Source organism: Schistocerca nitens, chromosome 5 (genome assembly GCF_023898315.1).
Source record: "Schistocerca nitens isolate TAMUIC-IGC-003100 chromosome 5, iqSchNite1.1, whole genome shotgun sequence".
Lineage (NCBI taxonomy): Eukaryota > Metazoa > Arthropoda > Insecta > Orthoptera > Acrididae > Schistocerca > Schistocerca nitens.
In genome coordinates, this window is record NC_064618.1 from 870,231,813 (window position 1) to 870,247,518 (window position 15,706).

Genomic DNA, 15,706 nt, shown 5'->3' on the forward strand with positions numbered 1-15,706 from the left:
CTTCACTACTTCATCCCTCAAAGCTACCCATTCTTCTTCTACTGTATTTCTTTCCCCCATTCCTGTCAATTGTTCGCTTATGCTCTCCCTGAAACTCTGTACAACCTCTGGTTCTTCCAGGTCCCATCTCCTTAAATTCCCACCTTTTTGCAGTTTCTTCAGTTTTAATCTACAGGTCATAACCAATAGATTGTGGTCAGAGTCCACATCTGCCCCTGGAAATGTCTTACAATTTAAAACCTGGTTCCTAAATCTCTGTCTTACCATTATATAATCTATCTGATACCTTTTAGTAGTAGCTTTAATATAGCCCCGCAAAAAGGAGTCGCATGTGTTCACATCCTGAGAATACGGCGGCCAGTCGAGGCCCATGCAAGTGGCCTCCAGAGCCAGAATGCGGTCCCCAAAGTGCCCGGTAGTCGCCGTGACGTCAAGGAATATCGCACCGATTATTCCGCGAATGGACGTTGAACACCACACAGCTACTCATTAAGGGTGAAGAGACTTCTCGATTGGGAAATGCGGATTCTCAGTCCCACAAGTGTAACAATTTTGCTTCTTGACGAACCCATCCAAATGAAAGTGGACTTCATCGCTAAACCAAACTATGAGTGTACTTACTAATTCTCATCATGTCCGCGGCTGACCGTGCAGTTTGATCATCCTAACGCAAACCGTTCAGAAGTTATGACGATTTCATTTCATTTAGTTCAATAATTGTCACCATGTGTAAATATGTGTACCAAGTTTGGTTTACACAGATACATGGGTTTAGGGCTGCGCGGGATTAGTCGAGCGGTCTGGGGCGCTGCCGTCATGGACTATGCGGCTGGTCCCGGCGGAGGTTCGAGTCCTCCCTCGGGCATGGGTTTGTGTGTTTGTCCTTAGGATAATTTAGGTTAAGTAGTGTGTAAGCTTAGGGACTGATGACCTTAGCAGTTAAGCCCCATAAGATTTCACGCACATTTGAACATTTGATGGGTTTAGGAGAAGCTTTTAACCAATGGCTTTGCCCACGTATGCACATCTCACAAATATTTAACAAATTTCACACATCTTTGTACACATATTTCACAGCTCTACCGCATTTCACCCTGCAGTTTTGTTTTGAGGCAGCTCAATGCTTATGACGTCATATCTCCTGAACGATATGCCACACAGTCATGTAATTTTGCAGGTACATCCAGTGCTATATTTCGATACATTTCGATACTTCCTGCGAAAAGTTTTGCTACTGTACTGAGTGGTAAAGAAGTTTTAAATTAAAACGTCATGCGTGATGCGGCAATTTTTGCCGTATCTCATTGTTTATGACGTCATACCTCCGGTGATATGTGTCGTACAATGATATACTCTTCAAGTACATTTAGTGGTATATGGGGATACTGTCGGAAAAATATTTTGCGTTTAGAGTTGGTAATAAATACGTAATCAATTAAAAGGTCATCCCTGATACACCAGATCAGACCTTAACAGCGAAAATATATTAAGCGATATACTTTATTCCTTTTATCATTCTGTGCGCGGTGTCTGCGAGAAAAGTCTCTTAAAGGTTTGAAATTATGTGTAAAATTGGTTTCGAGTCACTGAATACTCTTTCTCAAATAATCGATGAGGACAGTCGGGCTATTTGCGCGTCGTGAGCTACGCTGCTTTTTCATTCCAACAAATGGTTCAAATGGCTCTGAGCACTATGGGACTTAACGTCTGAACTTAGAACTACTGAAACCTAACTAACCTAAGAACATCACACATTTACTGGCACTTAGGACTCAACAAATCGCTCTAAGGAACAAAATAGTCAAATACAAAGGCAACTCCAGGAGTCTCCCAAGTACGAGCATTACTGTTCACAATATTGTGTCAGACAAAAAAAGTGAAGCGCACAGAAGACGTTTGTATTTCTGTGCAACTTCCTACACGTAAACATGTTCTGTGAGAATGTAAATAATCAGAGCTACCAGACCTGGTAGGATATACAGGGCGAATCACCTAAAACTTACACCGCAAGTACTGCGGAGATGGAAAGTGCTATTGATGTGCGGTTTTCACAGAATGGACTGGTAGTCAGGGTTAGCCAATAAACAGATGGTAATAATGTGGTGTCACAGCCAGACACCACACGTCCTAGGTGGTAGCTTAAATCGGCCGCGGTCCTGTAGTACATGTCGGACCCGCGTGTCGCCACTGTGTGATCGCAAACCTAGCGCCACCACAAGGCAGGTCTCGAGAGACTGACTCGAACTCAGCCCAGTTGTACGGACGACAGAGCTAGCGACTAGACGTACGAAGCCTTTCTCTCTCATTAGCCGAGAGACAGAATAGCCTTCAGCTAAGTTAATGGCTACGAACTAGCAAGGCGCCATTAGCCTTACAGTGATTGTAATTAGAGTCTCACTTGTGTTCACCATAGAGATGTACAAGAAGAAATTAAAGATAAGTATATGAGAAACTCTGTTCTTTTCTTCATAGCATTAATTACGTATCCTGTTCCAGTACTTCACGCCCGTCTGCGTTAGTCTCGCGTGCCCTTTAAGCCACCTCTATCTACAAGGTGTTGGCCCAGCTGCCGACACATCAAATAACATACAGGAAGTGTATTTTTTGTACAAACATACACTTTTTTTAAATGGAACGATGCCTATTGACACCAACACACTAAAAGTAGGATAAATTAGAATGAGCCGGATGGAGTGGCCGAGCGGTTCTATGCGCTTCAGTCCGGAACCACGTGGCTGTTACGGTCACAGATTCGAATCCTGCCTCGGGCATGGATGTGTGTGAGGTCCTTAGGTTAGTTAGGTTTAAGAAGTTCTAAGTTCTATGGGACTAATGACCTCCGATTTTAAGTCCCATAGTGCTCAGAGCCATTTGACCCCTTTGAACCAAATTAGAATGTCAGTAGTGTTTGTTGGAGGATATTAGTGTTAGTCGTTTACGAGACATCGTATTTTGAAAAGTTTACGCACCGACACTTTTTCTGCCATTCTTCTAGGTGCGACGTTGTTTGTTTGCTTGCAGTGTACTTGTGTGTTCCTCGAGTGAATCGCGACTTCCCAGTCAGTTAGTGTGTGACAGAACAAGCAGTAGCTCGTGAGTGGGAAATAGTGTTTACAAGTGCAGAAAAAGCCGACATGCTGATGGTGTATAGGGAGTTATGAACAATGCAGTCGTTTCTTGCTCGCTTATGCGGTAAGATAACCCAATATACGTCAACCATCTCGACAATTATTTATCAGTCAGTTATGTAGAAGTGGCAGTGTAACATCTACACAACCTAACAGAAAGAAATGACAGACGAGGGGGGGGGGGGGGATTAATGTTCTTGCTGCTGTTGCAATTGATCCACACAGTAGCTCCCATGAAATCGGCATGAGTGGGGCAAGGATCCTACCCATTCTCTATCGACATAGTTTCCATCCCTACCACATTTCTCTTCATCAAGAGCTGCATGGAAACGTTAAGTTTTGTTCATGGGTACAGCACACTCTAGATGTATCATGTATCTTGTTTAGTGACGAAGTCACATTTACAAGTCGTAGTCAGGTAAACCGCCGAAACATGCACTGCTGGTCTGTTGACAATCCCCCCTGGCTTCGTCAGGTGGAACGTCAGCTTTTCCGTGTGTTGGGGGACAATGAACCATCAGCTCATAAACCCGTTTTTCATAGACGGAACACTAAACTTGCACAAGTATGGCAGCCTCCTAAAAGACCATCTTCCACAGTTGCTAGATGACGTTCCTTTTCATACTAGGAGGAACCTCTGGTACCAACATGATAACTGTTCAGCCCATGTAGACTTTCTTTGTGTGGGCGAAGCTGAAAGACGCTGTCTATAAGAACACGCCAGCTCCACCTGATTATACACAACGATGTGCTACTGCAGTCTGCTCGGACATCTGGTACTGCCCCTGCCGGTACTCATTAACAACACAGTCTACAATGTTCAGTTGTCTCGTAACTGGTTAGCATCCACATAACTAGTGTATGCACCTGTATTGTTCTTTACTGTTTATAGTCACAGGTATTATACAAATATCGCTGTCTGAACTTATCGAAATGCGATATCTCGTAAACGACTTGCACTACAATCTTGCAACAAACACTACTGGCATTCTCATTTACTCTACTTTTAGTTTGTTAATATCAACAGGTATCGTTCGATTTAAAAAATGCGTGTTTGTAAATTGGAAATTTGTGGTAAGGACTATGGGACCAAACTGCTGAGGTCATCGGTCCCTAGGCTTACACACTAATTAAACTAATTTAAACTAACGTACGCTAAGGACCAAACACACACCCATGCCCGGAGGATGACTGGAACCTCCGACGGGAGGGAGCCGCACGAACCATGAGAAGACGCCCCCGCACGGCTACCCCGTGCGGCTGTATTTTTGTAGAAAAATACGCTTTATAAGTATGATTACAACTGTTGATTGGCTAACAATACCAGTCCGTGATTTCCAATCCATTCTGTGAAAACCACATATCAATAGCAATTTCCACTTCCGCAGTATTTACGGTACACCCCGTGTATAGGTACGAACAGCGTCAAATGCTGAGTGATCACTATGAAGGATGCAGTGGTGCCACGCGCTTCTATGATACAGCAGACAGTTTTTTGAGTGGGACCTCACTGTTGGCGTCCAATTTGACGGTTACTCGAATCGTGCACTATCGAGATTTGTGGGATTTTTGGATGTGACGGTGGTCTGATGTTGGACCCTTCCGCGCGGCTGTCTCTTGAATAAATCACTCAGTTTTTATGAAACTGTAATATTTGTTTGTCTGAATATGTTCATCACATCAACCGATTTCCGTCCTACTCGGATAAGTCCTTCGCGGTGAGGCGTCTTATATATTATATGGGGTGAGTCACTTAAGACATAACACCTCTTTTGTTTCGTGAACGATTACACATTTTTAAACGCAGTTTTCGACTAATATTAGAGCCTCGAGGGGCACTTATTTTTTTTTCTTCGCTTGGTCAATGTTTTTAGCGCTGATATCAATGGAGATATTGAAGCCAGTACGTTGTTTAAAATAGAACTGTATACTTTTTGTAACTGAATTCGATAGCTCTTGAGAAGACAATTACCTGATACTGCGTTTGTTAATGCTGACGTTGACACCAGTCGTAAAAAAATCGAGTAATGTCCTAGAACGGTGGGTAATTTCCCCAACCCCCACAAAAAAATTAAAAATATTAAGTGTCATGTAATATTTTGTGTAATGTAGTATCTTGTATAGACACGTTTTATTAATGTGACACGTTCCACATCATTACGAAGTGTCGTATTCATTATCTATGGAACAAGTACTAATCTATCTATCTATCTATCTAACATGTAAAACCATCAGGTCGTCCAGGCACATCTGACGACGTCATTGAGGGAGTGAGGCAGCGCTTTGTCGGCAGCCCTAAGAAGACGACCCGGCGTGCATCTCGCGAACTGCAAATCCCACATACGACAGTTTGGCGTGTGTTGACAAACTGTTTACATTTGAAACAATACAGATTGACGATCGTACAACTAATGAAAGACACGGATAAAATAGCTCCCAAGAATTTCTGTGCAGATATGCTAAATCGATTACGTGAAGATGAACATTTCTTGGACAAAATCGTCTTTTCTGACGAGTCGACTTTTCACTAAGTGGCAAGGTTAACACACATAACTGTAGGATTTGGGGCAGTGAAAATCCACATCAAACATTGAAACATCTTCGTGATAGCCGTAAACTGAACGTTTTTTGCGCATTGAGCAAGAACAAAGTGCACGGTCCCTTTTCTTCCCAGGGAGAACCATCGATGGGGTAGTGTGCCTGGATACGTTACAACAATTTTTGATACCACAGATCGATGAGGATGATCAAGAACGAAGTTTTTACTTCGTGCAAGATGGTACACCACCCCCCTACGTGGCTATCGTCCGGGATTTTCTCAGTGACCGCTTCCCAGGTCAATGGATTAGCCGTGATGCTCCAGTTGCGTGGCCCCCACGTTCCCCAGAGCTGACAGCACTCGATTCTTTTTTTTGTGGGGATCTTTCAAAGATATCGTGTTTGTACTTCCTGTGACGGCTTCTCTACCTGAACTCAGAGCGAGAATTTACGCCACCACTGAGCAAGTTACACCTACAATGCTACAGCGAATTAGGGAAGAAATTGACTTGTGATGGGACGTGTGTAGGATAACCAAAGGAAACCACATAAAACCTCATTGGTTTAAGATTCGAAACACAGCTCTATATCTTCTTTCAGTAAATTTATACGAATTCTTAGAACCGTAAAGTCCTTTTTGAAACAGCCTGTACTTGTAAGCACACCCTAATACATCTAAGTGGCCCTACGTGGAACGTTTCACGGCAGGCAGCGCGCAGTGGGACAGGTTACTGGCGCCAAGCCGACTGCTGGCGCTATAAATGAAGCGCACCGTGTGTGGCAAGCACATCGTTCATTGGAAAGTTTTGGTCGATTAGATGACCGCTAACTACTCTCTGATCTTATTATCAGATCGTTTTTCTCCGCATTGTGGATCGTTTGTATTCTTCAAGTTGGTGGAGCATTATGCACACGTAACTGGCCCACCCTGAAACGCTCCACGACAGGGAACGTACGCCAGGCCGCTGGCGCCAGGCGACGCGCCACTCACCAGACCCTGTTGGTGCAGCAGTGCGCGGCCGTCAGCACGAACTGCTGGCTGATGAGGGAGCCGCCGCACAGCCACGACGGCCGCTCCGACCCCCGCCGCAGGTAGCCCAGCGCCGCCTGCAACAGCACACCGGCTGTCGTCAGTGACTCCCAAGTCAGAGCGGTCACACAGCAATACTCGCAGGCCCCGTGGTGTGCAACTCACTAAAACTGCAGCTTACCGAGAACAATACAGTGTTTTTAACAACCACAACCGTGGTTAAAATGTCTTCCAGGTGTCGTACCACGTCAGCGTATAAAATACTTTATGTATTGCATAAAAAGTTCTCGGTTTACTTGCCGCGTCAAATTTGGATAAAATCCCAAGCTTTCGATGACTACCTCCGTCATCTTCGTCAGGGGTAAAACTGACTGTCGTCGTGGACCGGTGAGGCTTCCGCTTTTATAAGCAGTGGACGGCTTCTCATTGGCTGGATGACGTCACGGTGAAACCGATGCGTACTGAGGTGGCGGCCTCTATATCCATAGATTTTGTTTGCGCGCTTTATCCAGCGTTGCTTGCAGCGCCATCCATCGCAACAGGCGGAGAACTGTGAGGAATGTAAGAAGTCTCCCTCTGCGCTCTTTCTATATCAATTGCGCGCTTCCATGCATTGCTGAGTGCATAACCGGAATCTCTGTTGAAATTATTTTCACAGAGTCTAATTTCAACTGCTTCCCTGATGACAGAGTCCCAATAGTTTGAAGCGTGAGCAAGTAGTCTTGTTTCATCGAATAAAATCTTATGTTTATTTAACAAACTGTGCTCAGCCACCGCTGATTTTTCTAGATACCTGTATTTCAGGTGACGCTGATGTTCCACACTGCGATCGGCGACAGTTCTTACAGACTGGCCCACATAACTTTTGCCACACTCGCAAGGAATGCTGTAAATTCCCGGTACTCTCAGGCCAAGATTATCTTTCACGGGTCGCAGCATTTCCTTAATCTTCCTGGGTGGCCGGAAGACTGGTCTGATTCCTTGCCGGCTCAGGACTCTGCCGATCTTGCTGGTCGTTGCACCGCAGAATGGTAGCCGTGCGATGTGTTGGTCCTCTTGATCTGTTCGAACAGCGTCCTTTCTTGGTTTCTTCGCCAGAGTAGATCTGATATCACGATCAGAATAACCATTTTTTATGAATACCGTCGTCAGATGGTTAATCTCGGAGCCGAGATGATCCTTGTCCGAAATAGTCCTTGCTCTGTGTACCAAGGTGTTCAGCATAGCTCTCTTCTGAGCTGGGTGGTGAAAACTACGCGCGTTTAGATATAAATCTGTATGCTTCGGTTTTCTGTGCACAGAATGTCCGAGACGTCCATCTGATTTTCGCTCCACCAGTACATCTAAGAAGGGTAACTTTCCATCCTTCTCCACCTCCACTGTAAATCTTATGTTCTGATGTATACCATTCAAATGTTCAACAAACTGCTGCAGTGCCTCATTGCCATGTGGCCAGATTAAAAATGTATCGTCAACATACCTGAAGAAGCAGGATGGACGTAAGGGAGCACTGTTCAACGCTCGTTCTTCGAAATCCTCCATGAAGAAGTTAGCTATGGCTGGTGACAGTGGCGAACCCATGGCTGTTCCGTCAATCATTTCATAATATTTTCCACCGTACAAAAAATAGGTGGTCGTCAAAGTGTGTCGAAATAACTTCAGTATTTCAGGAGAGAAATGAGCAGCCAACATTTTTAACGTATCTTCCACTGGAACCTTTGTAAACAGAGAGACCACATCTAGGCTGATCATGATGTCATTCGGACCTATCCTCATCTGCTTTATAATGTCAACAAACATTTTTGAGTTTGTAATATGATGGCTACAGTGGCCGACTATAGGTGCTAATAATTTGGTTAAGTATTTTGCCAACCGATATGTAGGAGACCCAATAGCACTAACAATAGGTCTCAACGGAACCCCATCCTTATGGACTTTGGGGAGACCATATAACCTGGGTGGCCTTGGTGCTCTTGGTCGTAGATTCTTGACTAGTTCTTCTGGGAGGCCAGAGTTCTTTAGTAGCTCCCCTGTCTTCCTACTAAGTGCTGCTGTGGGATCCCGTTTAAGAATACGGTACGTGGCATCTTCCAATAACATGGCCACTTTCTTATGATAATCGGTAGCATTGAGGATAACTGTGGCATTCCCTTTGTCGGCTGGTAGTACAACTAACTCTTCATTCTTCCCCAACGATTTCAATGCCAGTTTCTCCACTCTGCTCACATTGGGCTTAGGAGGCTTGGCTGTTGCTAAAATCCGACTAGTTGTAAGCCTTACCTCATCTGCTGCCTCTTCAGGAAGGTGCCGAACCGCTTGTTCTACTCCACTGATAATCTCGGCCACTGGTAGCTTTTGTGGAGCTGGAGAAAAGTTCAGTCCCTTACTGAGAACCGAGATGGTGGCGTCGTCAATTTCCTTGTCGGAGAAGTTGATAACAGTGCGATGTGCGTCGCTGGACCCAGAAGTTCCTTTTCCCCGGTTTAGGCGCACAAATTTATCAGCCTGTTTTGCAGTAGTCTTGCTTAAATTAGCTCGCTGATGTGCAGCCAAGGTCGTGTCTACCCATTCCCAGTCCCATAGTGACAAAACTGCAGACAAAAACAGATGGCAACTATATAAAGAGCGAGCGTTGGCATCCAGTTCATACCTCGTATGATGTATCCTCTCCCTGACGATCGCATGACTTGTCTTCCGCAAAATTCTATTCACTGCAGCAGTTCGGATGTGATGTTTTACCCCTGACGAAGATGACGGAGGTAGTCATCGAAAGCTTGGGATTTTATCCAAATTTGACGCGGCAAGTAAACCGAGAACTTTTTATGCAAGGACTCCGTCGCGAAAGACTTCGTAGTCATACTTTATGTATTGACATCTTGGGTTGTCGGGTGTTCTGCCGGATATCAGCGTCGTACTTGCACGATATTTCGGTCACGTAGCTCGTGGCCTTCATCAGGTGCTGGAGCGGGTTTGGCGGGCGGGGACCGCAGAGGGAACACCTAGAACCGCAGCGGACGGAAAACGGAGCAGCAACGCTCCAGCAGGTCGCAGGGAATGGGCGCGGACCACAGAGGAAGCGCCTGCAGCCGTTGGTGGAGGGGGAAGGCCATAGGCATAAATACTGGACCAGGTCCACTCGAGGAGCAGTCTCAGGTCGCACATGATGAAGGCCACGAGCTACGTCACCGAAATATCGTGCAAGTACGACGCTGATATCCGGCAGAACACCCGACAACCCAAGATGTCATTAGATCGCCGGGAAAGCCTGAAGAGTTACACTTCATGTATTATTGAATATTCAATGAACTGTGCATGAAGCCCGACGACCAGGCATTACATGCATTCATCAAAAATGATTGTGCATTGAGAATGGCTAGTTTCTAGCTGAAATCTAGATCTGCCAATAAAATTTCAAAAGGACGACTGATAGCTCAAATCTATTATTTACAAGTCAATATAACAGTCGCTGCGTGCAACAGCCTTCTGAATGGAAGGTAACCTGATATTTAACCTATTCTTTTCAATTTCGTCAATTTTTTTTCTTTTTTTCCATGTTCGCCACCCACCTTGCATCGAGTTTCATGAAAAAGAAACACTATTAAAGTTCAATTTCCTGTGCGCTCTTCCATTTTTGTTTTTTGGTTTGAGGTAATACTTTTTGCTTGCACTTATCCGTGGTGCTCGGACTAGATATGTGGCGATCTGTGGCCGCTCTGACGCCAGAGTACACTCAAGTGGTGCCGGCAGAGTACCGCAGCCGGCACGAGTGTTTCGAACTACACTTTTCAGCGTACGATGTTGAACACGGCGCTCCGCGGTGGGCCCCCCACCCCGTGTTCCCATGTTGACCGAACGGCATCAAATGGTTCAAATGGCTCTGAGCACTATGGGACTTAACTGCTGAGGTCATAAGTCCCCTAGAACTTAGAACTACTTAAACCTAACCTAAGGACAACACACACATCCATGCCCGAGGCAGGATTCGAACCTGCGACCGTAGCGGTCGCGCGGTTCCAGACTGTAACGCCAGAGCCGCTCGGCCACCAGCGGCCGGCCGAACGGCATCGTCAATTACGACTACAGTGGCCGCAGTATCGCCAGATTGGACCGTCAATCACTCGAAATCCGTTCCCTGGTCAGATGAATCACGTTTCTCACTTAGACCAGGTTGATTGTCGCATGCGGATAGGGCGCGAACTCTTGCTCCGAACATCCGCTATACACCCCTGACGCAGGCTGCAGGCCGGTGGGGGGGGGGGGGGGGGACACATTCAGATGGACCTCTATGGAACCTGTAGTAGCGATCGAAGCCACCACGACAGCTGGGTGGACTACGTGAATATTATTGCAGACCGTAGACCGTCTGCAACCGTTCACGCTGCATGTACTATGATGGCATCTTACAGCTTCCAGGACAGTTTCGAGAAGCATGATGGTGCACCCAAATTAATGTCTTGGCCACCAAATTCCCGTGATCTGAACGCGCTGGAAGACGTTACGGACGCTACGCAGCGCCAGCTCCGATCTCGGAAACTATCGGCCGCAATTGGCGGGAACTGCGTGACAGAGCGTCGGCACCTGGTGCCAGCACGTAGGTACGAATCCATGCCACGCACGATCGCTCTGTTACTGCATTCCAGAGGCGTCCACTGTCTTTTTGGAACATCAGTATCGCAGCACGACTGAGACGGTGGGTTTCTGGCGCCAGGCGATATCGATTCTTACTTCCAACTTTGATCGTTGTCCCTGTGCCTTGTTCTGTTTGCGTCTTTGAGGCACGCTATTTATGGTGGCGCGCGTGCGCAAGTCGAGGAGAGTGGGTCTGCGCATGAACCGACTCAGTCTGTGACGTGACGTGCTTTCGATGTTGTGGGGAGTTGGCGACACCGTGTCACGTGGACGGCCATATGCCGTGAGGACCAGTTGAGTTGGAGCAACGAAGAAGCGTGGGCCGCTGCCGGAAGTTATTACAGTTGCATTGACACGGCTGGCCAGTGGTGAACAGCATTCGCCAATACCTCGAGAGCTATGTGGATGGATGGCGTGTGAATTTCACATGAAGAAGGAAAAATTAATCGCCAAGCTTTCGTGGTGGGTTCCCTCTTCTGTATATAGTGAATATTATTGCGTACTTAAGGACTGTTGCAGTTGCTCGTGCTAGTGGGCAGCAAAACATCAACTGCAGTGGTGGCGAGGCGATTTATGTTCTGGAACGGCCATGAAATTATGTTACTGAAGGGGCTAGAAATAGCGCCTCGCATTTGTAAGTTTGGATTTGGTGCTTAGTAGCACGCTGAACGTAGCTGGTTCACTTGAACGTCATTTCTTAATTTATAGATTTAGAATTTTCTGCTTTTACGAATTAGTGGTAGTTGTTGTTTCTTAATAATTTCTTGTGCGTATTGAAGTGACATTAGTTCCCTATTCCAATTTCAAATACCTACCTGAAGGCTGTTTGTCACGTTAGGTACTGCATGTTTGATTTATGTGATGTCAGCCATCCAGCAAAGACAGATTACCTTTAGTCACTGGGTGTGGACTGACACATCTTTTCACGTAGTATCTAGATTTTTCTTTTTTTTTTTTTTTATCACAGGAAACTAAGCTCCTTAATTCTGTTCATTGGTTAACTTGTAATATGTTTATATTAAGGTATTGCTTTTCTATTTATATATTTGTGTAGCTTGTATATACTACAGTGTGTCTGCCGTCATGTTTTCCTGTTTTCAGAAACGTGTATAGTGGTAGACGCGAGCAAACCTCGCCCTGTGAGCTTGCAGTGTGACGGAAATCTCAGGATTTGAACTCAGGGCCGTCCGGACCCCGTTAACGCGCGATTTTTCTACTCTTGTTTTAGGCAGAAGATTTCCTACTGCCCAAAGTTGAGTATAAGTTCACCCTTTCGATCGTGTGTTTGTGAAATCGTAATAGATTAACGTCTGCTCGCGTCCATCACATGTTCATCAAATTGACGTTTTGCCTTAAGCTTGTATAAAGTCTAGAATCTTCCGGACGTTGAGTGTAGTAGAATTCTAAGTGTAAACAGAACAATTAATAGTGCCCTTCAGGTCAGACAGCATCAAATTAAGTTTACCTTTTCAGTAAGTGTAAAACTGAGTCAGAAAGGCGATAGCCGACATTGTAAACATTTAGTTATCTGTTGTTACCCTCACCTAAGGAGGCCGTTGTCAGAAGTGTGACGGTTAATATTGTAAATACTAATTGTGGATAGGGCCCTGATATGCAAATGTTGTTAATTGATTATTACTGCTGATGAATTCATGTGTATGTGTAATCAATAAAGAAGTGTTGCAACTACAAACTGGTTGTGTTACTGCTATATAAGGTTAGAGTGTGCAATGGCCACACCAACAACAATAAAGATTTTAGCAGCTTTGTCGTTATACATAAATAACTCACAGATAAAAATAATTGACAGAGGTGAAATAAGAGGTAAGTCACAGTACAAATACTGGTATCGATGACATATTGAAGTCTGAACCCTCAGATTTCTGTTGTGATAGACACCGAGCCCTGTTCGTGGAACCTAAAGAAAATTTTTGTGGAGTCAATTCTAATAGAAGTAAAGATAAGAAAATACACTTTATAAGCACTGCTTACTATACGCGTATTCTATCAGGGGTATAAATGGAGATATTTTTATTGGTGGCTGAGGACAGTTTACTGAACAACATTACGTCAGTACTTACTTCATTTACAGACTAATAATTGCAGCTATTAGGAGTCTTATGTTTTTACGTCGGTTAGTACCTCCAAGTACATGTGACAAAAACAAGCCACTAATGCTTATTTTCCCCTACTCAACGGGTCAGGTGTTGAAGTGCGGATGTGCGGATGCAAAATGTTTAGTCTATACCAACAAGTGTCACTTATTGGTTCAGTTACATCCTTGCAGATAACGTCAGGCAGTAAATCGTGTGACGTGATTGCGGGAAGACAGGCACAGAGAAATAAACTGGCTCACTAACGAAGGTACATATTAAGGTACCAATGATCACAGTATCTACCATTACAGCCCTAACACCAAAGTAACCCACTTCTCAAAGTAATTCATTGCAGTATTAGCGAGCTATGTCACTTAGTGGTTAGCACGCTGGAATTGCATTCAGTTGGACGACGAATCGAATCCCCGTCTGGCCGTCCGAATAGATTTTCCACAATCTCCCCAGATCGCTCCAGGCAAATACCAGTATCGCCCTCTTCAAAGGGCATGACCGATTTCCTTGCCCGTCCTTCCCTAATCCGAGCGGCTGCTCCTCCTCTAATGACCTTGTTGGCGCTGGAACGTTAAACTCTATCTTCCTTTCTTTTTCCTTCGGGAGGACGACCGTTCAAATCCCCGTCCGTGATTTCCCTAAATTGAACAAATAAGAACCAGGATGGTCCCACAATCCCTGTCCGTGGTTTCCCGAAACAACAAACAACAACCAGGGTGGTACATTTTCTGTTTACCTAGTAGTAAAGCGCAGATGCAGCTCAGCAGCTTCCAAAAGCTCCTCATCGCTAGCAAAATACTGTATGCAAAAAACATGTTCATGTTTAGGAAAAGATTTCAAAATTTCGAGGCATTGTGCAAAAGTCCGTCGTCATGCGGAATTATCATGCCGGGACTTACCATGCCAGATTGTTGGATTTCAGTTTGCGCTGGGGCCTCTTTAACATTTCGCTGTAGTGTTGAATCAGTTGTGCTTCTGTTTCTGAACCATAAGTGTGCGTTTAGTATCTTAGAAAATTGTTACACACGTCTTCTTTAGGCGGCATTTCACATTTGCGTTGTAAGATCTTCGTCTGCGTGCAGTAGCAAGTACATCACAACCGAGCCTGTACTGTGGGTTTTAGGTCGTTGACGAATGTAGACGATCTGTTACCTCCTTGCCTAATAGTTCACATAATTTCATAATAAACTAGAAGCGTCATTCACTCGCAGCACTGCCATTGGTAAAATTTTCGCCATTAACTGCACAGACATCAAGGTGTATGTCAGCGCGCGTGGTACCTATTTTTCCTTTTTCTTTTTTGTAGATTAAAAGAAATACTAGTATTGCGCCTTACTTAGTAGGATTCGAGATAGGTAGCGATAATAACTACAGTTGTAACAAACAAACATCGGCGTTGAAGGCTCAACGGTACCGGCCGGCCGCCGTGTCATCCTAATCCCTTAGGCGTCGCCGGATGCGGATAAGGAGGGGGAAGTAGTCAGCGCACCGCTGTGTCGGCCGTTGTCAGTTTTCGTGACTAGTGCAGCTACTGCTCAATCAGGTAGCTCCTCAATTGGCCTCATTAGGGCTGTCTGCACACTTCAGTTGTAGCTGGGGTGATTTATTGGCCACGAAATTCGGTAAAACTTAAAATCACGAACTTGACATCAGAAATATTTTTATAGGTTACCCAGTCAACGGGTGACACATCTAAAACAGTTAACACTTTACATTAACGATTCATGTGTATCAAACCATCACGTAATCCGCTCTGCACAGTGAAAATCCGTTCTGAACAATCCTCCCAGGCCGTAACCAAGCCATTTCTCCGCAATATCCTTTCTTCCAGGAGTGCTAGTCCAGTAAGGTGTGCAGGAGAAATGCGAAATTCGGAAGGTAGCAGACGAGGTACTGGCGGAAGTACGCCGTGGGGGCCGGCCGCGTCTCGTGCTTGAATGACTGGCGGCACAGCACTTGTCCGCGACAGCCGAAGGTCCCCAGGCTCGAATCCCCGCCCAGCACATAGTATGAATTTCCAGGTTGTTTTCAATCAGCGCACACTCAGCTGTAATGTGGAATTTCATCATGGAAGCATGTTATTCCTTTTTGTAGTCTGCCATAACGTTGCTGTGGTTCAGTATTGCATCACTATAGGATGCCAGCTGGGTACTTAATTTCAGCATAACTGCCTCGTCTCACACTATAAAATTCCTTGTGACATTTCGTGTCCTTACTTTGCGATTCTTTCCTTCCACTGTCTCTTCAACTACAATCTTCAGCAACATCTGAAT

The 15,706-nt window shown here is 45.2% G+C and overlaps 1 protein-coding gene across 1 annotated transcript in view; it reads right to left on the reverse strand.

Annotated features, from left to right (window-relative positions):
* Nucleotides 1-15,706, reverse strand: part of LOC126260783 (serine protease snake-like) — a 179,477-nt gene that overhangs the window by 58,734 nt on the left and 105,037 nt on the right. The window contains exon 5 of the mRNA XM_049958120.1: nt 6,658-6,773. Within this exon, the coding sequence (XP_049814077.1) occupies nt 6,658-6,773 (116 nt within the window). The remainder of the gene's footprint in view (nt 1-6,657; nt 6,774-15,706) is intronic.